This window comes from Lampetra planeri, chromosome 27 (assembly GCF_965212315.1).
Source record: "Lampetra planeri chromosome 27, kcLamPlan1.2.h2, whole genome shotgun sequence".
NCBI classification, from domain to species: domain Eukaryota; kingdom Metazoa; phylum Chordata; class Hyperoartia; order Petromyzontiformes; family Petromyzontidae; genus Lampetra; species Lampetra planeri.
Window position 1 is genome coordinate 5393034 of NC_136133.1, and position 27783 is coordinate 5420816.

General features: G+C 44.8%; 1 protein-coding gene across 48 annotated transcripts in view; it reads left to right on the forward strand.

Annotated features, from left to right (window-relative positions):
- LOC144728057 (cadherin-related family member 5-like) overlaps nucleotides 1-23753 on the forward strand; it is a 48359-nt gene extending 24606 nt beyond the window's left edge. For 2 of the 48 annotated variants that reach the window (XM_078607291.1, XM_078607297.1), the window contains 12 exons: nucleotides 367-433; nucleotides 7517-8188; nucleotides 14464-14508; nucleotides 15079-15123; nucleotides 15774-15818; nucleotides 16521-16565; nucleotides 16978-17022; nucleotides 17879-17923; nucleotides 18705-18749; nucleotides 19801-19845; nucleotides 20031-20275; nucleotides 20992-23753. In XM_078607291.1, coding sequence (XP_078463417.1) covers nucleotides 367-433; nucleotides 7517-8188; nucleotides 14464-14508; nucleotides 15079-15123; nucleotides 15774-15818; nucleotides 16521-16565; nucleotides 16978-17022; nucleotides 17879-17923; nucleotides 18705-18749; nucleotides 19801-19845; nucleotides 20031-20275; nucleotides 20992-21534 — 1887 coding nt within the window. In that variant the 3' untranslated portion in view covers nucleotides 21535-23753. The remainder of the gene's footprint in view (nucleotides 1-366; nucleotides 434-7516; nucleotides 8189-14463; nucleotides 14509-15078; nucleotides 15124-15773; nucleotides 15819-16520; nucleotides 16566-16977; nucleotides 17023-17878; nucleotides 17924-18704; nucleotides 18750-19800; nucleotides 19846-20030; nucleotides 20276-20991) is intronic. The other 46 variants (XM_078607324.1, XM_078607331.1, XM_078607296.1 and 43 more) reach the window with 46 other exon arrangements.
- Nucleotides 23754-27783: the final 4030 nt, after the last annotated feature.

Sequence of the window (27783 nt, forward strand, 5' to 3'; positions counted from 1 at the left end):
CCCCCCCCCCCCCCTTTGCCAAATCTGGTGTGTGAATAAGTATATTGCTTATGACAGGGGTTGGCAACCCGCGGTTACGGAATGCATACACCAGAGGTCGCAACCGGGTACCCGATACCCGGCTACCCGTACCCGGCCGGGATCAGCCGGCCATTGCAGACGTTCCTTCACGTTTCCACTCGTGTACATTTCCACATTCGTTGAATCAACATCAACTGAAAATATGACACGTCCATGGCTTATATGGCCGAGTTTGAAATGAAAATCGACCACTCACACAATATCTGTCACAAGGTCTCACTTTCCACACGTACGGATGCAAATTAATTATAATTTTTGTTGTTTTATGTTACATTTTTCAAACAGATAGAAGCGAAGGATATTGAAAACGGTGACATTTCCCAAACTCGCCTCACGATAAATGTGCAAGCCGGTGAGTCAAGTCTTTCATGACATCTTCTTTTGAATTACTATTTGACATTTAGTTGTAGGCTCCAAATTGTAAATGTGCTATGGTTATATTGGTAAAAAAAAAAAAACTTGATGCATGCATCGCACGATATTTGTAGGCTTTTCAGCCTGACAAACAAGTGCAAACCAGTGATCAACATTTCTAATGCCGCATTACCACGGCCAGTTTTGACTGCGCCAGTCCCCTTATTGCATGCACTGAAGGGGGAACAGACTTTGGCCCTCCTCACAAAAGCACCGATAATCCACACGTGCGGATGTAAATGTGGGGCGTGTTACCTCTAACCTTTTCGTCCATGGTCGTACCACCACCCACTTCCTACTCCACGTAATCACCTTCGTATGCACGTTGAACTTGTTTCGCACAGCACGCAGCTAACCGTGCTAATCGGAGGTGCGGGGGAAGGACAACAAACTAAGCACAAAAAAAGCAGTTCTAAAGAAAGTAGTTTTTAATCTAGTTCTTTTTTTGAAAGTGCATAGCTGCTATTGGCTTCCTAATATCGGAAGGAAGAGCGTTCCAGACGGGCCGCAGAGGCGCATCTGAAAGCGCCGCGCGATGCTGGGGCAACAAGCTGGGTGAAATCTAGGAGATTTTCTCAAGAAGCAGAGAACAGAAAGTACCTTGGACAGGCAGGCGCAAGGAGGTGTCGCCCGCAAATATTTACCCCATACGTTGAGATTGGCGCGTTTCCACCGAAACATAATAACCCTAGAAGTAAATGAATGCGAGACAGGTTTACGTTTGGCAACCTCTTTAGTGTTCATTGTGGAGCGCACGCGCGGCGTAATGCGCGCGTGACATCGTCACGTACATGCTCATGATGCCATAAATGTCGAGTTGCGTGAACTCGTAGGCGGCAGGCGGAGTCTGAGGGTTTAACATTCAGCAATTGACCCTGGCACCGATTGTCTACCCCCCCCCCGCACACACACCTGTACATTACGAGTGACTGACAGCGTATGCTCAATAAACGTGCGAAAACAACTAGACATCCACCATTTTCTTGGTTATTTCGGTAAAGTCACGTAGAAGGGAAATAATACAATAATAAAAATAAAACATAATAAAATAATTCTCACGACGTTTCGGCCACAACGCAAGCAGCCGTCCTCAGGTGAAGAACAGGTTTGTTCTTTATTTTATTATGTTTTATTTGTATTATTTCCCTTCTACGTGACTTTACCGAAAGAACCAAGAAGATGAATCCCTGCAGTCACGAAAGCTTAACATCGAAATTTACATCCACCATTGGATGCGCCCTCCTTTTGAGGTCAGACAATGTCAACAGGCTTCTTAAAATAAAGTTTTAAAGCAAACTAGCGAAGGTCATACATTTAGAATATTGCTAGTTCTGAGAAGAGGCACCCAGCTTTCATTTGAGACCAAGAATTGTGCAGTAGGCCTTCGGGTGGCTGAGTCTGCTAGTTTGGGACAAAGTAAAAACGGTGATTTAATGACGTAAATGTTTTTTTAGTTTTATAGCGGCAACAGCAAGCAAACAGTGAATCTCGTGAGAGCATCCTGATGCTGTCAAAATATACCAAAGCACGGTAATGGTAGGTAAGCTTAGGATGAGTTGCATGTATTATAGAATTTATCAGGGCACATACTATATAAACACTGTTCCGTTTTAGTGTATAAACTAACAATTCTGGTCACTTTCAGTAGGCATGTACCATGCTTATATTCATTCATTCACTCACGATGCATGCATCAATCGTGTGTGTAAGCATCAATAATTTACAACCTCAAATGTGACCTGGAGGGAAATGGAATGAATGACAGAACGAATGAGACATAATTAACAAGACACTACAAACGAGACATTATAGGAGTCGTAAATCGAAGCACGTATGTTGAACTTTTTTAGCACCGTACACAGCCAACCGTGTTCATCCAAGCACGACGATTAATCTCGTCACAGAAGCGTGGAGTTCATTATCAAAGGAGCAGCTTCTGCAATCTGGAGCACTGTTAATAGCAGGGGTGGGGAACCGTTTTTCTGCATAGGGCCATTTGGATATTTATAACATCATTCGCGGGCCATACAAAATTATCAACTTAAAAATTTGCCTGTTATATTTGGTCAAATTTTTAATTAAATCACTCCTAATGTGATGGCTGGAACTGCTTCTCTTTGGCGAGGCGTGGATTGTTAGCTGGTATTGATGATGTTGCTACTCGCAACTGCTTTTCCACGTTTGCTCCTAGATTTATTGAATTTCGAGTCCCGCCTGCGGTTGCCTTGGCAGGGCCACACCAAATGATTTCGCGGGGCCTCATACGGCCCGCGGGCCGGACGTTCCCCACCCCTGGTTTATGGTGATCGCTGGGCTGTTCAGGAGTTCATTGCCTCGCGTTGTGACCTGTGGCCACACCTGTGGAAGTGGCTGGCGGTTGGGTTGCTTTGTGTGTGATTGGAGGGGCGAGCCGGTATGCTGGGGTATGCTGCAGCCCACATCCAGAACGATTGCTGGGGCGGTGTAGCGACTCCCCAGGGAGTGGGGTAATTGGAGAAACAGCTGGATTTAATCGAGGAATAATCGATTAAGGGAGAGTTCTCTGCTTATATTTTAAGCAGTTTTTTCGGAAAACCCCCCACCCCACCCACAACGCTTGCATTTGGTGTGCGGTGAGTGGGGTTGCTCTTCTGCCCCGATGGGTTAGTGGTGGACTTCTCTCTTGGCACATATACGGCTGGGCGTTTTGTCTAAATGGGCTGTTTTTTAACCTCACAGATTCGTTTAGGATCCTGATTTTGTTGTTGTTAAGTTTACGAGCTGTTTATGGACATGTGTTGTTAATTTTGGGAATTGACGATGCGGACAAATGCCACCATGGGCGCAATTGTTATTACACTGGACTTGCAATCCAGAGGTCAGCCGGTTCGACCTGTATGTGTTGGCGCGTTGAATTGAGACTCATTCACAGCACTGGAGGCAACACGTTTATTAACACTTAACACAAAAGGGGTTAACGGCCCCTACACCAGGTTAGATAAGGTGGTAACCCACCGAACTAGCTAACCTAACACACGCCCCGACGTAACACCCTAGTCCTCTTCACGAGTCGGAGTTCCCAGGTGTTCCCAGGTGTGCCACCTCTTCAGGCTTGGGCGTAGCGTCTTCTCCGCGATCATCAATCCCCTATCCCCCCCCTGGGGACCGGCTTTTAATCTCCCATGCGGGGCTTGCTCTCCGCCCTCAGCCCTACCTCCTTTTCGGACCCACCAGCCAGGATCCCTCCACAACACGGTGTCCCCCTTCATGCCCCCTTTACTCTGGGCTGGTACTGCATTTACCCCAAGCCTCGACAGGCAACCGCACACGGCGACATGCGACGATGTCGCTACACAGGCATGGCGGTTGAAACTAAGGGGCATGCTTCTTAAATCACCTCCGCCTCTGTCTTCCGAGCAGTATAAATGGATGCAACGCAAGTTGCTCTGTTTGACAGGTCGCGTGCGGCGGGGTAAAGGGTGGGTAACCCCTACATATTTACAAGTTGCCTCGCAAGCTTGGAAAATTTCGATTTAAAGCTTTCGTGACTGCAGGGATTCATCTTCTTGGTTCTTTCAGTAAAGTCACGTAGAAGGGAAATAATAAAATAATAAAAATAAAACATAAAATAATTCTCACGACGTTTCGGCTACAACGCAAGCAGCCGTCCTCAGGTGAGGACGAAGAAGCTTGGAACAGTCCGTGGTGGAGGCGCTTCTGCCGCAAGTGGCTCGAACAAGCAATTGCAGGGCTGTACCTTTAACTTCTTACTCTGGTTATGAGCAAAAAAGGTTACCAAGAACCCTTGGTTTGGGAGGCTCCTTGTTATTGGTTAACACATTAGTGAGGAAACAAACTGCAGCGCTTATCAACAATGTATTTATCACCCACAGTGCACCAAGCCAGTGCAAGTATTTTTTTATTTCTTGGTATGAACAGCTCATGATTACCGATGATATAAATACACTGGCCATTATTTACATGTTGGTAGGAGTGCCATTTCTTCTGAATTGCGTTTCCCAAATGTAAAATGTACAATATTTTACGTTAAAATGTCAGTATTTGACATTCCATTTTTACCAGGAAATTAGACGTCATGACATTTGTAGAGTTAACGTATTGACCTGTGCGCATGTGTGATACATGCATTAAAATTATTTGGCTGCTGTAAATTTCCACGTGATTAGCCACTTCGTTGAGCTATAATTTGTGGCCAGGTCGCTTCTGAAAACGAGCTATATAGCTCTGTGGGTCTTACCTGATATAAAAAAACATAGTTTAGTGGTTATTTATTTTTAGTTAGTTCCTTACCTTTCCTATACTTTGCACTCCTATCGTTGTTTTAACATTGTTGTTGTTAATTTCTGACCCGCCCCTCCTGGACATCTGTGAAAAAGAGCCTCATAGTTCATCAGATTTATCCAGGATAAATAAATATTCTGGTTCTGATACCTGGTATATAGGTGTAGATAGGTTCATACAGTTACACTTACATTTATGGATGCACAAAGTCAGCGATGTCGAGCCGATCCCCCTAGCAGTCAAAACGCTTGCCACTAAACTAGTTTGCTCCGACTCAGCTCTTCAACTCCCACATTCACTTGTTCATTGCTACAAGGATCTACTACAACCTCCCATGTAATGGAGAGGTCGAAAACCTGGAGCTATGAAGGCCATCAATGTCACCAAACAGTGCAATATAGTGTATGTTCACTGATATACCGTACCATTAATTCTAAACATTACATTTTAAAGAAATCTCCTTGAACACTGCTCTTTTTGGTCATATTCCGTAAAATACTTGGCTGGTCCACAGCTAAGGTTCCATGCGGAGGTGTAAGTGCAGTGACCTTTGTTGCTCGAGTAAGAATATTTGCCCTGCGTGCGTGCGCGCGTGATGCCTGTTGTACGCCTTTGTGATTAATGTCACAGCGAGTGAAATGTGACCCGGCGTGGTACAGCCACGGGCCTCGCTGGTGAAGTCGCAGGAGACGGATCGAGCAGGCTCAACCGAAAAGTGTTGCGCAGGGGAAATGACTTCTGCTGAGTTTTTGGTCGTCTTCTCAAGTGGAAATATCACCCAAGGGCACCCCTCAGCCAGGAACAAAAATATATATATATCTATGAAATTGAAATTTTTGGATCGGTCAGAAAGGAACTTGAAAGATGTTGTGAAACATTCATGGAGAAAAACCCCTTCCTGTAAAATTACGATTTAAAGCTTTCGTGACTGCAGGGATTCATCTTCTTGGTTCTTTCTGTAAAGTCACGTAGAAGGGAAATAATACAATAATAAAAATAAAACATAATAAAATAATTCTCACGACGTTTCGGCCACAACGCAAGCAGCCGTCCTCGGGTGAAGAACAGGTCTGTCAAGAAGACAGCGTCGTGAGAATTATTTTATTATGTTTTTTATTTTTATTATTTTATTATTTCCCTTCTACGTAATTTTACCGAAAGAACCAAGAAGACCCTTCCTGTAATTTCAAATAGACAATGCTGACGGTCGCTTGTAACTTTACTACAATGACGATGCATGCAATTCATGGAAACGTTACGCTTGATTTTTCAACGTTCAGTTTTGGGTAATCATTCCCTAAAGCATAATACTTGCTTGCCTTTAGTCACTGTTTTACTGCTTTGAAGACTTTACTCTTTCAGATAAATACAAAACAAAGATGCCTGTGCAAATATTTCACTTCACGGGACTGTGAACACGATTAATACGATGCGAGCACCTGCCAATTGAAACAGGAGCTTGAGATTATCCTGGACAAAGGGGCCTTGCACTTTCCTACAGCATTGCCCCAACAGTAGTGATTAATTTATCTTTGCAGTGAGTCACAGATTTTCTGATTCACTACATCAGACCCAGACCCAGGTTTTATTTCGCCTGGTAAGGCCCAATTGAGGCAAGCAGCTCTTTCGCAATAAACACCAGCCCATATGCAAGATCATCAGTATCTGCTAAAGAGCACTAATAGATCACTGGGGATGCCGTTTCAGGACAATAAAATAGCTGAAAGACCATGACTCATCACGTTTTCGCACGTCTCTCCACAATTAAACCAACACAGAAGGGGATTGTCCCACCATCATGGCAACATCAGTGCAGCTCATTTATTAATATACTGCGTATTGTATAATACATCTCATTCATAGAGCTGTTATTTCACATTACACAATACAATTACTACTCACACTTCTCACACAACCCATCAGCCGCATGGCCTTCTGGGAATGCATTATTGTCAGCAGCATTGATTCAGTAAAGCAAACTCTGGACTAGTTTCGACAGATATGTCTCATCATCATAGGGCACCACGGTGGTGAGATGTTAACTACCTCGCCTGGTATACAAGAGGTCGTGGATTTGATCCAGATCCTGACGATTCCAATATATTTGGAGTCCGTGTGCTATCCCCATAGTCGCGTGGATTTTTCTCTGGGTTCTCTGGTTTTTCCCACCACAATTAGAATTAACATCCGTTTAAGAGTATTTGACTGCTATACATTTCCACATGATAAGCCACTTCATTGAGCTATCATTTGTGGCCAGGTCACTTCTGGAAAAGGCTTATATAGCTCATCGCGCCTTATTTGGTAAAACAATATTTTTAAAAAATAGTTTACTTTGTGGGATACTCCGTGTTGTTCTGCCCTAGCTGCACACAGAGCGGACCGTTTGTGATGCAAAAACGCTGGCATAGTGCATTGAGTTCCCCACAGAACAGAATATGTTCGGTTCAATAGTGTGGAATGATTCTGCCACTGTTACCCACAAAATGCAGCAATCATTCTGCAAAAAACCACCCAAGAATGACGGCGTTGGCCTCTATGTCAATTGTGCCCAAAATTAGTGGCGCTGTCAGCCTCTCAAGACTCTCTTGCCAGGCAGAAGTGTGTGCCACTTAAGCAATTTTGTCGTTGAAATAAAAATCTAAAGGCACCATTGACGAAACCTTTCAGGAGTCATAAAACGCAAAGGAAGAGTTGCGATCATTTTTAGCTGTTCTAAATCAACCATTTAATCTTGCAGAAACGACTACCGCTCCGACAACCACAACGCCGCCGACCACAGCAACTTCCGCGACAATCCCTACGACAACAAGGCACGTGACCGCTAACACCGGGAGCGCTATCACAAACCCGGGCGGTAATGCCTCGCCGACAACTCGACCTGGTGGCGGTGTCTCGCCAACGACAAGGCCCGGTGGCAATGTCTCACCAACGACCAGGCCTGGTGGTGATGTCTCACCAACGACAAGGCCTGGTGGTAATGTCTCACCAACGACAAGGCCTGGTGGTAATGTCTCACCAACTACAAGACCCGGTGGTAATCCTTCGCCGACGACAAGACCTGGTGGCGATCTTACCACCACCACAAGGTCAGGAGGAGACATCATCACTACCCCCAGAACTGATGGTCCTGTCTCCTCTTCCAACAGACCTGAAAGTGTGTCACCAGGAGGTGGTGTAACCCCGACCAGTAACCCAGCAGACATTTCCACAGGGTCTGGAATTAGCAAAGTGACCACTACTTTATCAACCAATGCTCAGCAGTCGACTGCATCCACCTTGAGCAGGCCTACAGGAGGAATCACTGCCAAGACCACGCCTCGTGGTGCTATTTCTTCTACCACTGCCAGGCCAGGAGGAACTGGGACAACAGTGAATGTGCCTGAAGGTTCAACCCCGCAAACTACCCAAGGTAGCCACAAACCTCCTACAACCATGTCCAAACCCGTAGGGTCATACTCCACCACACCAAGTGTGCCTGGTCCACAACCGACAACAACAGCCGATGGTAAATTGTCATCTACGACAGTTCACACCATGGGAGATGCAAATCCAATGACCCCGAAGTCTGATGAAAATAAATTAGTTGGTGATGCGGCATTGGCAGAGGTGCACAATTTACCAAAAAAAACTCGACATATTCATCAATAACACTGTGGCCTTAAAATTATAAATATATATGGATTATAGGTGATGTTTTGGGCAATGACCCTTCATAGCACGGAAATAGAGGTCAGAGAGAGTGGATAAGAAATGTTTGGAGACTGCTGTTACTTGATAAAAATTACATGTAAACATGTTCTTTGAAGACCAGTTTTTTAATTGGCCATATGAATAGTTACCTAACAGGAGCAATTGAGTAATGGACAAGCCCTTCAATTAAAAAAAATATCATTTATATTGAAAATAAAATGATAAAATGTTGATGGCGCAGTGTATTGTGGGACAATTTGTTCTTGAGGATGAAAACCTTAATATTAACCCATGATCAGTTCAGAGCCATAACGCTGATGCAATAGTCTCTTCCCTGTTGTTTTGATACTGTTCAGCTGAAATATAAGTTGTATCATAGTATATTCATGCTACATTTAAATGTAGCCGTTCTAAGTGGCAGAGGAAGTTACCAAACCGGTAGTAACACCTTTTGCCATCTCTGATTTTAAACTTATTCCAGACAAAAAAAAATCCATTCAAATAAAAATGTTTTACAAAATGAAATTCATAGTTTAAAAGTTATAAAGAGGTCAAAATAAATAGTATGCATGGATAACTCCTCCCAACCACAGCAGAACCATGTACTCAAACACCTTGAGAACGAGGCATTTGTGTTAGACGTAGTTTTATTGAAAATTGCATTGCGATTATAGAAATGCAGTAAAAATACATTGGGAAAACAAAGTTAAACTTACAAACTAACCATAAGGCGAAACCACAACGTTTTAAAAATAAATTCTAAAGATAGGTCAAGGTCTCGGGTTACGATGTACAAAGTCACAGAAAAGTAATATTCTAATTTTCTGTAACAACAACAAAAACAACCATATCCTAATTCTAGATTTGAAGTTTTCGTGACTGCAAGGATCCATACTCTTTGGTTCTTTGGGTAAAGTCACATAGGTGAAAAGAAAAAGGAAAAATATTTTTTTTTATTCTACCTTCTCCATTTAATAGAAATCTAAATAGTAGTCGGGTCACGAGTCCAATGAACTTACTCACGCAAAAGTCACATGAGTCGATCACCCTCTACGTCTCCACAGTCTCCCATTCGTTTTCATGTCTTGATGCCAAAGCGTTTAGCCTCTCGAGGAAAAGGAAGTAATAGTCGGGCACTCAACACTGAAAAGAGTGTTGTCAATGGATACCCAAAGATTTGCTATCCATTTCTCGGAATTGAAACTGCTGCGATTTCACCACGGCTGACTTAGCTAAGTCTCCAGATTCTACAGAGATGTTCAGATGGAAGAAACAAATTCCCTCCTATTTGACTGCATCTTCTGCATTTTCTTCCTCCGCTTTGGATTCACATTCGCCTTCGCAGAAGAGAAAGTGTCTCATGCACCGAGAGGGAAGAGATTTGACGCTAGGTCCGGGAAAAGTGGATGAATCTGAGTTCCCAATGCCGACTTGAACCTTTGTTCTCGATGATCGGCATTGATTATGATTTATTTTTCATAGAAAAGAGATGTACGCTATGCTGTGGAGGTAGTATTGAAGAAAGAACACATTTTATGGTGTTCAAATATAACCATCAATCAGATGCTGCAGGCTTGTCTTTGCAGTCATTAACTTGACAGCTCCCACAATACCATCGCGAATGGCCTTTGTCACGTGAAGTTGCAAACGAGTTCTACTCAATGTCCAACTTGTGGTCCAGCTCCTGGTGTCAAAGATCAGTGGGATTGAACCAGTTAATGTATTGACCCGAAGAGTTATCACCAAAGTGGAGCAGATTTTCCTTCACTCTTGGAGAGGAGATCAGAGTGGCAGGCATTACACAGATGCTGCTGCTTTGAATTATCTCTGCAGAAACGTATTTGGAGCGGTAAACTAGATACGGTTAAAAATATAAAACAATAAAAATTCTCACAACGTTTCGACTGCAACACAAGCAATCATCATCAGGTGTGAAATCCACAGCCAGAAATTTTGATAAAAGTGGCGGTTTTTCCTGACGTCAGCACCACGAACAACGATTTGGCAGTTGGTCAGGTGGACGAGTCCATCTGTGGTGCTGACGTTAGAAAAAAACCGCCACTTTTTTTCAAAATTTCTTGCCGTGGCTTTCACACCTGATGACGATTGCTTGTGTTGCAGTCGAAACGTCGTGATAATTTTATTTTTTATATTTTCATTTTTTCATTATTTCTCTTCTACGTGACTTTACCGAAAGAACCAAGAATATGAATCCCTGCAGTCACGAACGCTTTAAATACAAATTTAGATACGGTTAACTAACTATTTTTTTAATTTTACAAGACAAGGCCCGCTGAGCTATGCAGCTTTTTTTCAGAAGCAACCTGGCCACAAATGATAGCTCAACGAAGTGACTTACCACGTGGAAATGTATAGCGGCCAAATACTTTATATTTCCCAAGTGCCGCTTGGGAGATTATCCAATGATAGACTTGGACCTGTTCTTCTTGGTCTCAAGGCCTCTGGCCTCACTCCCCTCCAACAAATCCAAAATGCTTTCACACGAATTATTTTCAATCTCCCCTTTAACTGTCACACGTCGCTTCTCCTCCTTCAACTCCACTAGCGTCCCGTTTACTACACCGCTGCCTTTTCAAATACTCGACGCGAGTCCTTAAATCCCTTCACGGCCTTAGCCCACCTCTTTATAACTTTTGATTCCTGAACCTGATCAGCAGTCGAACATGTACATTTTAAGGTTTTTTTGTTTTTGCCTGGAACGACTATAAGAACTGAGTTTGGCGTGAATTGTAGATGGTAGGGGTTTCAATACAATTACTGTTTGGGAGATATTGTCATGGAACTGATATCACTGTGCCAACCGACGTTTATCCGTGCTCAGTGACCACGAAGATTTAAACATTATAGGCCAACCTGCAGAAGAAATATAAACTCATGGTACGATATTAAAAGTCAGTGTGTTGAGGGTCAATCACGGACAGTAACCATGTAAGTTTAAGTACTGTATGTCAACATATGGGAAAAAAATAACCACATGCGTCTCAAGTATGCTTAGGGCATACAGATAAGATGCTAAAGGACACTTTTATTGATCAATCGATCACAGTTGATGGCATGTGTCGTGCTCAGTTGACCTAATTTACTGCTTTTAGCAAAGAATAATAGGGTGGAGCAAACCAGGCTCTTATTGGCCACGCCTGCCGTGACCTGTGGTTACTTTGGGCTGGAGTGGAGTGGTGTGATCTGTGCACAGTGTGCTGCTTATCTCTCACTCCTCTGGGTTACACAGTTGCCCAATCGAGGCACCTGCAAAAAAACAACAACACGAGGACCGTGCAACAAGATGCAATACCAAATCAGAAAGTGAAATATATGCCGTAGAAAACCGCCAACGTGTTAGAAGTAGGCCAAATGTTTGTACAAATAAAGTAGGCAGCGTCTTAAGCGACGGCAAAAACCACATCGCAACATGGTAATGGGAATATTTCATGCAAAAGTAGGTAAAAGTAACCGAGTTGCGAGTATTATTGGAAATGCCATTCGAGTGACGAGAATGCATTTTAGAGTTCTTAGCCAACAGGGACATAAAGACAATGAACACATTTTTTCAAAATGAAGGAATCTCGACAATTCGCATAAGATAGGCCCCAAATAGTTACATGGAAAATATACTTTACTTGTTTATAATCGACAAACACCACCTGCAGTGGTTCCTTTTAACAGTCAGATTGCTAGATTTGTTGATGAAGTCTAAACTACAAACAACTAAAAACCCCTATATTATGGATGATATTGGTCGCGAAAGCGTACATGTTAAACTAAACTACAAAATGGCCACACATTCAGTTATTTTTCAGCTTGTGGTCTGGGTAAGGCTGACAGCTTGTCTGCATGCAATACACACACTTCTCTGTGTGTTGTTAAATCTATTTTTTTCCTTCCTACGTCATGTTTTTTTTCTCTTTTGTAGTGGATTTTCTCATCATGTACATATGTTTTGATGGGGTAATATTCCTTCTAACAGTCAGATCAAGCAACTGAGATTCACAGTGCATGATGTACGTCAGGTACTGCCCAAACCTAATATTTCTAAGGCAAGTGCTTAAAATATGTGCCCCAGAACTTGCACTCATTCTTAATTGAGTCTTCGATGTAGTTACCAACAACTTGGAAATACAATCTCAGGTGCTACCAGTCCCACGTATGGGTGATCCATCTTTTTTTTAAATTCATAATTATCCCCCTATCGCCTTGACTTCATTGCTGTGTAAAGTAATGGAATCTTTCACCAAAAAATCACCTCCTCCATCACTTGGTACCATCGTTTCTCCGTGACCATCGGTTGTGGATCCCGTAATGCATGATCTGCGGGTTTCCCAGTGGCTTGTTTTTGGGGCGCAAAGCTGGAACATTTTGGAGGGTCTATGATCATAGACCTCGGTGTTTCTAAAGCATTTGACTGTATCTGGCATGCCACACGACTGCAATTGCCAAGCCACCATCATTTGGCATCCACTCTATTCTACAAGCTTTGACTTCAAGCTTTCTTAACTTTCTAACCTATAGCTCAATATTTGTAGTAGTTGGTGATACTTTACCGCATTAACTCTGGCGTTCCGTCAAGATCATCTGTTTTTGGCAGATATATAAAAAGTCTGGGTATGCAACGTTGTATTCTAGTCAGCTGTCCCATTGACCAGCTGTGGTTAGAACAATGTGCTTGCAATTGGCAGGTTGCAAGTTCAAATATTGGCATGAAGTTTACAGGACAGCCCTGCATTGTAGTGTATGGACGATTCGGTTAAAACGTGGTTTGGCTTGGGAGAAGAACCCGTAGAGTGCCTTGAGAAAAGAGCATGCATATGAGGGGAAAACGAAGCTCTGCGTGGGATTCAATAATAGATTAAATAATAGATTATCACCGTTTCCTTTGGGCCAATGAGATGGGCACCATCCCGTACTCTGACACTTTAACTTGACTTTGTGGATGCAGCCGGGGGCTAAACATTGTACATTTGCACTTGTTTTTCTCGGTTAATATAGCTTCATATATGGATACATGGATGATAGTAATGGTACTGTCACGGAATGCTTCTGGAAAAAAAAAACACAAGTTGAGAGTTTCACTCCCATTTGCTGATTCTCAACCGTTTACCCGCCCTACGACATTGGCCCATTACATTTATGCAATTTTTATCTTGTGTATTTGACTTTATTGGGAGAGGGGGGATATTTAGAGACGTGGAATCGTAAGTGTATTAATTACCGGTGTTGAGCGTGGACATAAGGCATCGTAGATATGTCACCCGTATGCTTCGACTGTCAGCCGATTCATCCTTTTTTGTCAGGGCTTCTTGCGATTGACCACAATCACCTTAATTCACTGTCATTTGCGAGTAAGTGATGGCATTTTTGTGGTCATTACTTTCACCATCCCGCACTGTTGACCAGCGCGGTGAAGTATGGTCAAACAACCCCCAATCAATGGCATCTGCATGAGGAGTCCTTTACCCATCAGTAGTTTGGCCAAAGGCTGTTGTTTAGTTTAAGTTTTAATCTGCGTTAAATTCTCCCATTATGATATTGTTGTTTTACCCTAATTGAGAAGTGTGTTAATGTGTTCATGCTTTCAGTCTACATCTTGGAATGTTGTTGGGGCATACATTTGAATACATATTTGTGTGCAGTGCTTCAAACGGCTGTTAAACTACTTTAATTTCTTTCAAATCCTAAATTTATATATTTTAATTACCAAAGAAACATACAATTCCACCCTACCACTAGTTAATGCATGTAATTATCTTTTTTATTCTTATATTATCTGCTGGTTGAAGATGACTTGAGGTTTTAATAAGTTGCCAATGTTTCAACCACAAAGTTCAAACTGCTGTGTTATTATAGTTCTTTAAGAATGCATGATACCTTAAAGGATTTAGACATGTGGCACATTTTCAACACTCATAATTTTTGTTTTGCCAGTGGCACAGGTGTTTGCAACTATTCAATAATTGTTTTATATTTGTTTCGGGAAAGGTTCCGATGGACCAACTGTGACCGTGCCACAGATAACCGCTGGAGGTAAACCACCCAATGCATCACCCACATCAACACAGAGCTCAGACAACATCCGGCCATGACTCAAGTTCAAAGTACAACGATAACAAAAGTAAAGCGGCATCATTATTATTAATATTAAACTCCGGAACAAGCCTAAGTTGCAACAAACTGAATTTAATACCTTCACTGGGATCGAATAGGTGGGGTCTCACAGCCCCATCACAAAACCATGAGGGATTTGCGGTAACTTGGGGAAGCCTTCATCCAGCAGCGGATGGATCCTGGCTGATGATCATCGTACAGCTATCGATTGTGGAATAAAGTCTTGCTGTGGCTTACGAAGGGGAGAGAGTTAGGGGTTTTTTTTCTCAATAGTTGGCAAATTTTAATGCTGTTCCTTCAACGTTGCATTTCAAACTACCGTCTTATTATAATTATTTGATACCGAATGATAACTTTATGGACACCCTGAAGGTGATTTGGACATGTGGCACATATTCAATGCGCATTGTTGTTATTAGTAGTAGTATTTTGCCAGTGGCACAGCTATTCGCAACTTGCAATGTTTGTCTTCTATTTGTTGGGGTAAAGGTTCGGATAGACCAACAGTCCCCGGGCCACAGCCAACCGTTGGAGGTAAATCACCGGGCGTTGTCGCCCACACCAACACAGACAAGACCCAGGCCACAACACAAACTCAAGTGTAAAATAAAAACTTAATTATTACCCCAGAACAAACAATCAGCTCGGAGGACAGCTAAGCTGTGGGTGTAAGACTTACTTTAAGTGGTAACAAACTCTCTACAGAAGTACACACTGCACTTAGAATCTTTTTCAGTGTGGGTCAGGCAGGTGGGAGTTTCACAGTCCATGATGTTATGTTTCCAGTGGCATAGCAAATTCCAATATTTGATAGTTATGGCGGTACCCCGGGGTACCAAATAATACAAAATGGCCGAAGCAATTAAATATTTTATTTCTGGGACACTATTTTTTCCAGGGGTGTACTTCACTCCGCGACTGGGGTAACCAATCAATCCGAAATCAGTGCTACTCCGCGATGTCGAAACGCAGCGAGGACGATTGCGCCGAAACCCTGAACGCTCGCGGTACGCACCGTAGTGGTGCATCGTGTACAGCTCGTCGAGATGAGTCGATTGCCGCATCGCCGACCATCAACAGACTAAAAATTACCTCATCACGGACATGATGCGAGAGCCGGGGCGCTATGGACACCCCGGGGTACCGCCATAAGGTTAATTTGTTTTCTATTTGTCATGGTCAAGGTTCCGATAAACCAACTGTCACTCGGCCACATCCAACCGCTGAAGGTAATTAACCAAACGGATGATGATTTTTAATGGTGACAACGCATGATGATGATGATGATGATGATGGCGATAACAAAGATAATGATACGATGGCGACAAACCTGAAAACAATTGCAAAGATGGCATCATTATCAATAGAATGGAAATTTACATTGCATGTGACTGCATTTCAAAAAGCTGTACAGATACAACGAGCATTGTGTAGAGAGAATCGGACAGTCATAGGAAAATGCAAATTGGGAACATCACATTGACTCTTAAGAAAGTAGGCTTGGACAGGACATATCATTTGATGTCCTTCCCCCACACCTCCGATTGGCACGTTTGGCTACGTACTGTGTGAAAGAAGTGCAGCATACATTCATACATGGCCAGTGGTCCAGATTGATGGGATGAAGTGGCAGCCAAAGTAGGAATCACACGACCGAGAAGTAGACATGTAGCACAAGTTCACCACCACATTTTCTTGGTTCTCTCGGTAAAGTCACGTAGACAGAAAATAAAATTAATATAAGAAAGAATAACATTAAATAAAAATGTGAAATAATGCGTTGAAAATAATAAAAGCAAAAAACGTTTCGATCGCATCACAAGCGATCTTTATCAGGCGGAGAGAAATGAATTCCGGCAGTCACCACACTTTATTTTGTTTCCAGTGGCACAGCAACTTCCAATATTTGTTTTCTATTTGGCATGGTCAAGGTTCCGATAGACCAACTGCGACCGGGCCACATCTAACCGCTGGAGGTAATTAAACAAAAATATCACCCACATCAACACAAAGCTCAGATAATACTCGGGAAACTACACAAATTCAAGGTAAAATTGTACATGTTTTAAAAAACTGTTAATCATATTCATGCCCCAGAGAAAGCATTCATAGGTTTGCATTTTGGGTGAGATGGATGGATCAGCTAAGCCGTGATGCGAACTTTAAATGGCCAAGCGACAACAAAACTCTCATCAGCAGGAACGCCGCTGCACTTAAAACTTCACTCTGTGGCAGATAGGTGGAGTATTAAAAGCCCGTGATGAGGCTGGAGGAGCTAGACGGACTATGGCATCACGAAACCATGAGGGATGTCCACTTCATTACATTTTCCTGGTGGCACGGACGTTTGCAACTTGGAATATCTGTGTTCTATTTGTCGCGGTAAAGGTTCCGATAGACCAACTGCCCCCGTGCCACAGATAACCACTGGAGGTAAACCACCCAATGCATCACCCACATCAACACAGAGCTCAGACAGCGCCCGGCCATGACTCAAGCTCAAAGTACAACGATAACAAAAGTAAAGCGGAATTATTATTATTAAACTCCGGAACAAGCAACAAACTGGATGTAATACCTTCACTGGGATCGAATAGGTGGGGTGTCACAGCCCCATCACAAAACCATGAGGGATGTGCGGTAACTTGGGGAAGCCTTCATCCAGCAGCGGATAGATACTGGCTCATGATGATCGTACAGCTATAAAATTGTGGAATAAAGTCTTGCTGTGGCTTATGAAGGGGAGAGACTTCGAGTTTTCGTTTTCCTATAGTTGGCAAATTTTAATGCTGTTTTTTCAACGGTGCATTTCGAGCTACGGTCTTATTATAATTATTTGATACCGAAGGATAACTTTGACTGATGAGATGAAATGGCAGCCAAAGCAGGAGACACAGCCGAGAAGATGACTCCCGTGGAGAGAGGGCAATGAGATGCATCACGACACCACGAGGGGTGTGCCATGGCTTGGGGAAGTATTCACCCAGTAGTGGATAGATCGTGGTCGATGATGATCACACAGCTAGCTATCAATCGTGAAATATAATTTTGCCGTGGCTCAGGAAGGGGCGTTAGAGTACTTTCTTTTTATCGCTGGAAAGTTCGAACGCCGTAATTTCAACGGCGCCGTTCAACCCTGCTGTCTAAATTATAATTCTTTAAGAATGGAGCATACCGTAATGGATGCCCTGTCGATGATTTAGACATGGAGTACATGTTCACCACACTTGATTTTGTTTCCAGTGGCACAGCAACTTGCAATGTTTGTCTTCTATTTGTCACGGTCAAGGTTCCGATAGACCAACCGTCACCGGGCCACATCCAACTGATGGAGGTAATTAACCAAAAATATCACCCACATCAACACAAAGCTCAGATAATACTCGGACAACAACACAAGTTCAAGGTAAAATTTGATGTATTTAAAAAAAGACGTGTACCAATATTCATGCCCTAGAGCAAGCATTCACAGGTTTTACATGTTGGCTGAGATGGATCAGCTAAGCCGTGACACGAACTTTAAATGGCAAAGGTACAACAAAACTATTTAAGCCACATCATCTCTACATAACACAAAGGCTCAGTCCCTTTTACATGCACTCTTATATCATCCGCACCTAGTTTACACAACAAAGGCCCATTCCTAGCAGCGTGCTTCAGTCGCACCGAACCTCACAAAAATAATATTCAGGGCCTACCTTGGCTCCTCCCACCCTCAACCAGTATATATAAAAATCCGGTTTTATTGGAATTTCTCTCACTTGATACAGCTATCGTGCTGTGACGGTTCCACCTGAAGACGGAAGCCTGTGTTGCCTCCGAAACGTCGTGATTTTTATTTTACTTTTATTAATTTAATTTTTTTTCCTACGTGACTTTACCGAAAAAACCTAAGAATATAAAACTCTGGACATCACGAACGCCGCTGCACTTAAAATTTCAACTCTGTGGCAGGCAGGTGGAGTCTTAACAGCCCGTGATGAGATTGTAGTAGCTAGTCGCTCGATAGACTATTGCATCACGAAGCCACGAGTGATGTGAACTTAATATTTTGACCAGTGGCCCAGATGTTTGCAACTTGGAATATTTGTTTTTTTTGTTTTGTCACGATAAAGGTTCCAACAGACCAACTGTCCCTGACCCACGTCCAACCCCTGGAGGTAATTCCCCAAACATAACGCCCACATCAACACAAAGCTCTGATAATATTCGGGCAACAACACACTCTTCAAGGTAAAATTTGATATATTTTTTAAAAACTTGCATTAATGTTCATGCTCCAGGACAAGCATTCCACTCACATATTTACATGTTGGGTGAGATGGATCAGCTCAGCCAGGGGTCAGAAAACCTACGGCTTCAGAGCTCCACGCGGCTCTTTAAGGAGTGCAGTGCAGCTCTTGAAATATTAAGGGGGTGGGGGGTTTTACGGAATTTGAAAAAAATGGCTCTTCCTGTTACATTTGGTTGCCGACCCCTGACCATGGATGTCCAGTTTACCATGGAAGTCCAGTTCACCATGGAAGTCCAGATTACCATGGAAGTCCAGTTTACCATGGGAGTCCAGTTCACCATGGAAGTCCAGTTTACCATGGGAGTCTAGTTTACCATGGAAGTCCAGTTTACCATGGGAGTCCAGTTCACTATGGAAGTCCAGTTTACCATGGGAGTCCAGTTTACCATGGAAGTCAGTTTACCATGGGAGTCCAGTTCACCATGGGAATCCAGTTCACCGTGGAAGTCCACTTCACCATGGAAGTCAGTTTACCATGGAAGTCAGTTTACCATGGAAGTCCAGTTCACCATGGGCAGGAGTCGGCAACCTGCGACTCTGGAGATGCATGCGGCTCATTAAGGGACTGCTTTTTGACGTTATTTATTGAGGACCACCGTTTCGTATTCATATTGCCTTGGTGGCTCTTGAAATATTGAGGGGTTTTTTTCCGAATTCGAAAAAAATGGCTCTTCTTGTTATTTTGGCTGCCGAACCCTGAGCTAAGCTGTAAGACTAACTTTAAGTGGCCAAGGGACAACGCTACATTTCAAACTTTCCTTTGTGGCAGGCAGGTGGTCTTACAGCCCATGATGAGACTGTAGGAGATAGACGGACTATGGCATCATGACACTATGAGGAATGGGTTACTTAATATTTTGACCAGTGGCACGGATGTTTTCAACTTTGATATTTGCTTTCTATTTCTCGCGGGAAAGGTTCTGACAGCCCAACTCTCCCTGACCCACGCCCGACCTCTGGAGGTAATTCACCAAACATAACACCCACATCACCACAAAGCTCTGATAATACTCGGACAGCAACACAAGCTCAAGGTACAATGATAGCCAAAGTAAAATAATGATTAAACTCCAGAACCAAACTTTATTTGCTGGAGAGAAGACTTGAACTTTTGACTGTCCATTTTGTTTTTCACCTTCCCCAAAAGGACCAGAAAAAATCTACACAGCACAGGATATGGCCATCGTGGGTGGAGTCCTTGGTGCGCTCCTGGCGGTCGCACTTGGGGTTATCGGATTCCTCCTCTTTAAGGTGCTTTCCAAGAAAAAGAAGGCGGTCAAAATTGAGGACGACGCCCATTACGGCGGCGGTGGTGGTGATGATGACGGCTATGCCAACAGCCGCAAAGGAAGCGGGCAGCAAGATGACATTTCCATCGGAGATATGGGAAGGGTGAGTTCAACTATCAATTTTTTCTCCACAGTCACAACCTGCTTTGGACAAAAAATCGTCTGCTACGACCACCCCAAGTCCATTTCACCATGCCCTCAACGGAATACATTTAACTGCTGTCACTAAACCTAAGACCAGATCTGCACAGAAAAGTTTATGAAGGAGTACGCAGGTGATTTCCCTCACGGTGACGATGACTTCAAAGCATGTTGTCTGAAATGTGTGCTCTCCCGCTCGAGCAATTCATCATGCATTGGGTAGTAAACGATAATGGTTTAGCACATTTGGTATTCTTGGAGTGAAAGTCTATCAGGAAGGTGCGATGATTCACGTACATCGTTTTCAGTTGTTTCACAGTATGAGGTGATGCCACTATGTGCAATGCCAATTAAGTGAATATTCAGTCATATTTCAAATTTTGTAAAAAAATAATTGGACCATGACCACTAGCACACAACGGGCCGCTCGTTTCGAATGACGCCAGGGAATCTTTGACGTCCACTCTGAAGTAAACAGCAGAATATTTTACGGTGATTACACCCACGGTAATAACCAGGGCGTCCTGCCGGGAAACGAACCACATCACGGCAACCCTACTTCAAACCACCACCCGCCCCATCTGTTGAACGAACAGCGCGACGATTGAACCGTTACGACACGATATTTCTTCGCTTGTTCCCCCCCCCCCCGCTCCGTGTCCATCCCCCCCCCTTCAGGATGACGATCTCAACATGGTGAACCATTACATCCACTTGCCTAAAGATCACATGCAGGACACGGACGTGGATCGCAGCAGCGGGTACAACTCGGTATCGGGCAGGCCGACAACGCCGCTGCTGGAGGACACGGAGGAGCATTCGGCGCCCCCGCCGCAGCCGCGCGACAACCCGGCATTTGAGGCGGACGCGGTCGCCACCACCGCCGCCGCCGCCACCGCCGCCGCCACCGCCGCCGACGACGAGCAGGCCACCCACACCAAGTCCATCCTCGTGACGATGAACAGCAACGAAAAGGTGACCAACGACAAGGCTGGCTACAAAGCCGTGTGGTTCAAGGACGAGGTCATTCCCGACGGCGGCGAGGCAGCGGACGAGGCGGACGGCAGGGCGGCGGGGGGGGTACGGTTCGATGGGGAGCCGGCGGATGACGTGGAGGGGAAGGAGTCATCCGGAGCGGCGGTTGCTGGCAGCGGCCTGGATTCGAGCGCGATGCACACGGGAGGCGCGGTTGCAGAAGATGATGAGTTTGCCTCCCTGTAGTTGAGTCTTTTTCCGAATTAAGGCTTTCAAGTTTTTTTGTTTTTTTTGTGAGCACTGTCGTTTTGCCTAGATTTTTTAACTCGCATGTGTATGTTGGTGGTAAAGAAACATCTAAATTGTAAAAGAGAGTAAATGTAGGAATTATCTGAGTGGATTTTAATGGGATATGGGTTATCTGGGAATTGCGCAGACAGCCGTGGTAATATCGGAGTGGGGACTCAGGATATGCTCTCTAGGTAGGGACATAAAATATGAACACCCAGCATCTCACCCCTCTTACCTAACCATGGTAAAAAGAATAGCGCACAATGCCAAATATTCCTTCCAACCTTTTGATCTCCTATTGCCAAAGCATTGTTTTGACGAACCCCTCGTAATAAAGACAACTGTATAGTAGAATTCGGATTGCTAGGAACATAATACCTGCAACTGCACCACAAAGCCGCATCCAGTGGAGCTGGAGAGGTCAGGGACGCTCTCCATGCAGGAGTCACGACACTGTGCAGGAAGGCAATCCACGCTTCGCTGCTTGATCAGATTACAAAAGTACCGGCTCGTAGTGAATTCTCAAACACCGCTGACTGTGAAAGGTAAAACACGAGGCCTGTGACATAAGGCACGCGGACATTTTCGACCACTGCTGGTGTTTTCAATCGGGGTTGGCCTTTATCATCAAATCACGTAGGTTAAAAATTCTAATTAAAATTAATAAAAGTAAAAAATAAAATTTAAATTAATAAAAAAATTAAAATATATTTTTAAAAATCACGACGTTTCGGAGGCAACACAAGCCTCCGTCTTCAGGTGGAACCGTCACAGCACGCTCGCTGTATCAAGTAAATGAGAAATTCCAAGAGAGTCGACCCCGTATATATACTGGTTGAGGGGGGAGGAGCCAAGGCAGGCCCCTGGATTTTTATTTTATTTTAATTTTACTTTTATTAATTTGCATTTTTTACCTACGTGACTTTACCGAAAAAACCCAAGAATATGAATCCTTGCAGTCACGAAAGCTTCAAATCTAGAATTTATCATCAACTGGGGGAGGATGGTCAGCGTTGCATATGGAGTCGAACAAGAGTCCGCCCGGAGTTTAAGGGCGATGAAAGCTGCGGTTATTTTCACGTCACATTCTCTCAACAGTAGAGGCGGCATCTGGTTTAGATAAGACGGGCGCACGTGAATGAAACAAGTCCCCCGACACAAACTACGAGTGTTGGGGTTTAGCGGAGGGCTCCAGACCCAAGTCCATCCAGCTGCTCGGGTACACACCACAGCAGCGGGGCATCCTGCCGGATGGAAGTGGTGACAGCCATGGGCAAGGTCACGCATCTCACGAGAGATATTTGAGAAGCCCCGAGAGCTGGGTTTTGTCTGGTGCCAGGCTTTAGTCTTTTACAAGCCACTACATGCACATTGATGGGCCGTGCACCTCCAATTGGTATGGCTGGCTACGTACGGTGTGAAAGAAGTTTTACATACATACATGCACGAGCACATTGGAAGCACATTCTCACTGAGAGAATGCCGCCGTTATCAATCGATTACAATCCTACAAAGGGAAGAGCCAAACGCTGGACGCAACTGTGTTTGCAACTTGTTTTGGCCAATATTGTTGTTGTTATAGTGCCTGCCTTTATCTTTTAAAACATCAAATGTTCAATCCGCGGCCGAATATTCACCGCGTTAGAAATTGCGAGGCGCTTTTCCTCCACCTTACTGTTTTGTTAAACTCTGGAAACGATGGTAAATATTCCTGTGAGGCACGTGGGGTTTTTCGCGTCACGTGATCTGTATGTTATGATTAAAGTGAACTGTCGTTCAGCTGCCAATGTTGGTGCCCTTTTAACAGTCCAGTTTGCAGTTTTATCTGCACCGAAACTAATTTAATGACCGTGGTTTTTATGAACACATTAATTCCACTTCCGTACGAACTCCCACGTGGAATTGAATGTGTGGCATCAATGTAATTATGTATAGTATATGCAACACACGTCGATTATCTTGGAATAGAATGGTTCAGTTTCCTTATTTAATTTACATGACCACGTTTATCGACGCATCTTGGGCCTCTATGCTAACAGTTTAACACATTACAGGTGAGGATTAGGCTAAAGCCTCATCTTTTATGTGCTAATCATCCAATGTACTGTCAACAATTACGTGCAATGATATTGTCTGTCTATTAAGTAATTAAACTTGTAAAATTTGTCTGTGAACTATGAATATTCCCGTTTTAAAACCAACGACTTTTCATTCACACAATTGGGCTGACCAGACACTCCTTTTATAGACTGAGTGAAACGCTCCCACATGCGACCCACTTGGAGCGTAACGATTCAAATCGGTTGTCAAGTTTAAAGACACATCCATCAAATCGTGCGTCAACGAACCGATGCATTAGTATATCCAAATCGTGTGCAAAGAGGCATGGAGGAGATTGAATGCTTGGGATTGTGCTTCGAGACACAGGCACATATACATCAGACGACATGCTCACGTTAAAGATATAATGTAGACTATAATTGAGGTTTTGGATGAGGTCGCGTAAATATGAATATGTCGTTAAACCCGCCAACACCCTACAACCAATTATTAAGGTTTGTCACGTAAGAAAAACTTTCAATTCGTTGCTGGTTCAGCACACACACGGTGTGTTGGAGAGTGAACCCACCACAACGTTTACAATTCGAGTACCGCGACGTTTCGCCAGTAGTGACAACAACAACAACCAGCATCATCAGGCGACAGTCAGAGTTGTGGAGAAATCCTCATCCTGGTTCGTTCTTAAATAGACGGGGGGGGGGGGGAGGTAAATGTGATGTCGTCACTTGTGAACCAATCAGGTGCGAAGGCCAGAGGGAACGCGGGGGGGGGGGGTAATGTATGTGTCGTGGGTAATAAACTGGAGGAAGCTTACTCTGAGGCAACACGTTTATTACAACACAAACAGACTACAACACAAAGAGGTAACGGCCCCTTTCACCCGATATTCTATGGAGGGAGATCCTCCGGGCGAGCTCGCCTCTTACTGGCTATCATTACGCCTACACTGCTGGGGCTTGAGTTTTATCTTGAGTCTTGACTGGTTATAAGCCAGAGTTCTCACTGGTACGAGCTCGAGCCGATCCTAGCCAAGGGGTTCGTCTCTCTTCAGGGCTCAAGGTGAGGCTCTTCGGCCGGACGATGACTGCCGGGACCGCTCAGCGACCTGGCTTATATACAGGATCCCGGCTGACTCCGCCCCTAACCACGCCCTCCTTCCAGGACCTTCTCCAAGGGCCTGGAGAATGATTCTCCCCCCAGGGATTGCCTCGGGCCAATAGGCGGTCCAGCAGGTTCAGTCTCCCTTCCGCTCCCTACTGGCACAAGCTAGTACTGCCGGCTATAGGCAGTGGCGATCATGTTCAACCATGCCACTACATTTGCATGTAACTTACAATTGATATGCATTATTCATAGGGTAATCAAAATACGTAATGCGCGTGCACATTATGTACGGACGCACGCCACGCATGCCCAATCCTGCCGTTTTGTTGGGTGCAAGAAATCGCAATCCGTGTTATTGGCTGCTCACAGTTAATTAATTTTGGACTGTCGAAGCAAAGTGAGTTTGACCCCTACGGAGCCTCATGTGAGGTCAGGGAGGAGGGGATTGGGTGCAAGGGGTAACCCCCCCCTCCCTCCTCCGGGGATGGTCAGGAATTCAATGGCGATCTAGTTGATGAGTTCATCAATCGCGTGGATAAGTTATTCATCCCGTAGTGTTTCTCCTCTTCATTTTGGCGTTAACACCCACCCCCCCTCCTATCGTGATTTGAAGCTTTCGTGACTGCAGGAATCCATACTCTTTGGTTCTTTCGGTAAAGTCACGTAGGTAGAAAATTAATAGATCACGACGTTTCGATCGCAAAGCTCCCTCTATCCTAGGGGTCGACAAACAAAATAACAAAGAGAGCCTCTTTTTTTCGACTTGGGTGGGGAGGGTGGGGATGGGCTGGGTGGGGAGGCTGGGGCTGGGTGGGGGGCGGGAGGGGTGGGGCTGGGTGGGGAGGGGCTGGTCGCCCCGTGGTGCCCTTATAAAACTCAACATTTAACCTACTCGTGCCGGCTTGTGCCCGCCCTCACAGTTGGGCATATTTGCGGAATACACCACGCCGCCGTTGACCCTGGCCATTGACCGAGCAACCCAACGTTCCTACTAGCTCCCTCCGCAGGAATGTGTTTCGTAATTCGATTTGTTTGTAAGTCCAACTTTACTCCTGAAGATTCCAAAAATGTTTTACGGCATGTGCTCTAAACAGGAAATGTAAACGTTGTATAATCTCCTGGAGATGTATATGCCACTGGTTCTTCACGTTATGTAGATGTAGATGCCACTGGTTCTTCACGTTCTGTAGATGCCACTAGTTCTTCATGTTCTGCAGATGTAGATGCCACTGGTTCTTCATATTCTGCAGATGTATATGCCACTGGTTCTTCACGTTCTGCAGATGTAGATGCCACCACCACCATGTATTGTGTGGCGGTTGGACTTGCGACTCTCGGTCTGAACAGGCAACTGGACATATGGACAGGATTGTTCGTATCTCTGAAGTTCGTAGGGCGAATGTTCACAAGTGGACTAGTTACAGTTCATGAGACGAAGAATCAAGCCATGACCTGGCATTTGTAATTGTGACAATCGTCAAATCTTCGAGGGGGAGACACTACTGACTGTCTAGATCAAAGTCTAACGTGGTCCTAACTGCACAGTTTCCCATTGTGCATTCATTGAGTGAGTGAGTTGAGTTCAACGTGAGTGAATTGTTAAGTGTAGCCAGTGAATGGAGTATTTTTTCCCAGCACACTAACACAGCTGCTATGTTGATGTACTCTTGGAAGAACAAAATTATTTTGACGGACTGATTTGTATAGCATTTTACAATGCTGGCTTTATTGGCCTGCTATCTGTACCCTTTATGATGGGTTGCCATGGTATTGTGGGTTTTCTCCAGGAAACAATAGCCCCGAAGCATGGTTGCGAATATTTATGGTTTTGGACCCAGTGACTTAAACATGATCGTTCCTTGGTTCTGCCATGGGACAGTGTTGGCATTTAAATTCACTCTGTGAAGTTGCCAGATGTCTCAAGAGGTCAGCGCCCAGTTGGTACCGCTGAAATCCAGAATTCGAACCCAGGCTTTCGCCCGAGGTGACTGCCTTAGCCCAGTCACTGCACAAACAAACCCATGACATAAAAACAATTTCACGTCAAATTTGGCTCAATCTCTGCTCTCGAGTAGCAATGGTGAACCGCCAATGATCCCAAAGCTTAGGGTTAGGGAGAGGCTTGCGAGCTCCTCGGCTGGGTCGAGTCATGGCGAGTGACCTTACGAGCGACCCACCCTGGCAGGAACCGACAACAGCGGCCAGTCGAGGGTGGGTCGAGCCAGGTGAGAGTGTCAACTACATCCCAGGGTGCTCAGCTTCCTCGACGTCGTCCTCTTTTTCATCATGTCGGCCGAAAACCCACCACCAGCTACTGAGGATCACGCGACGCACCACACTACGCATCCCGCCCTCCCCCCCAGTGAAGAACTGGCAATCAACCGACTCCTTCACGGTGCCATGGGTCGAGGGCAATCGCCTCCCCAACCCCCGTGAACCCTGAACACATTCCTGCGGAGGGAGCTTGTAGGAACGTTGGGTTGCTCGGTCAATGGCCAGGGTCAACGGCGGCGTGGTGTATTCCGCAAATATGGCCGACTGTGAGGGCGGGCACAAGCCGGCGTGAGTAGGTTAAACGTTGAGTTTTATAAGGGCACCACGGGGTGACCAGCCCCTCCCCACCCCTCCCACCCACCCACCCTCCCCACCCAGCCCCACCCTCCCCACCCAGCCCCTCCCCACCGAGCCCCTCCTCACCGAGCCCCTCCCCACACTCCCCACCCAGCCCCTCCCTCCCCACCCAGCCCCTCCCTGCACGACGGACACAATAATCCCCTGTGGGCTGGTGTAACCAGGTTCCTACCAGTATAACCCAACGTCATCGCCAAATGCAGGAGGGACGCAGGTTTTCCCAATGTTCAGGAACTGCTGTGCGAAACTTGTTTTACAATTTCTGCCGTCTGCACGGCTGGCCTCTACTCACCGATGGGCACGGTGGGGCTACGTCCGGTGCGAAAGATGTTCAACGTAATGTAAAAACAGGAGTGGTTCTGGTCTCCGTATTAACTTCTATTATACGGCATTTACAATAGTGCTGTT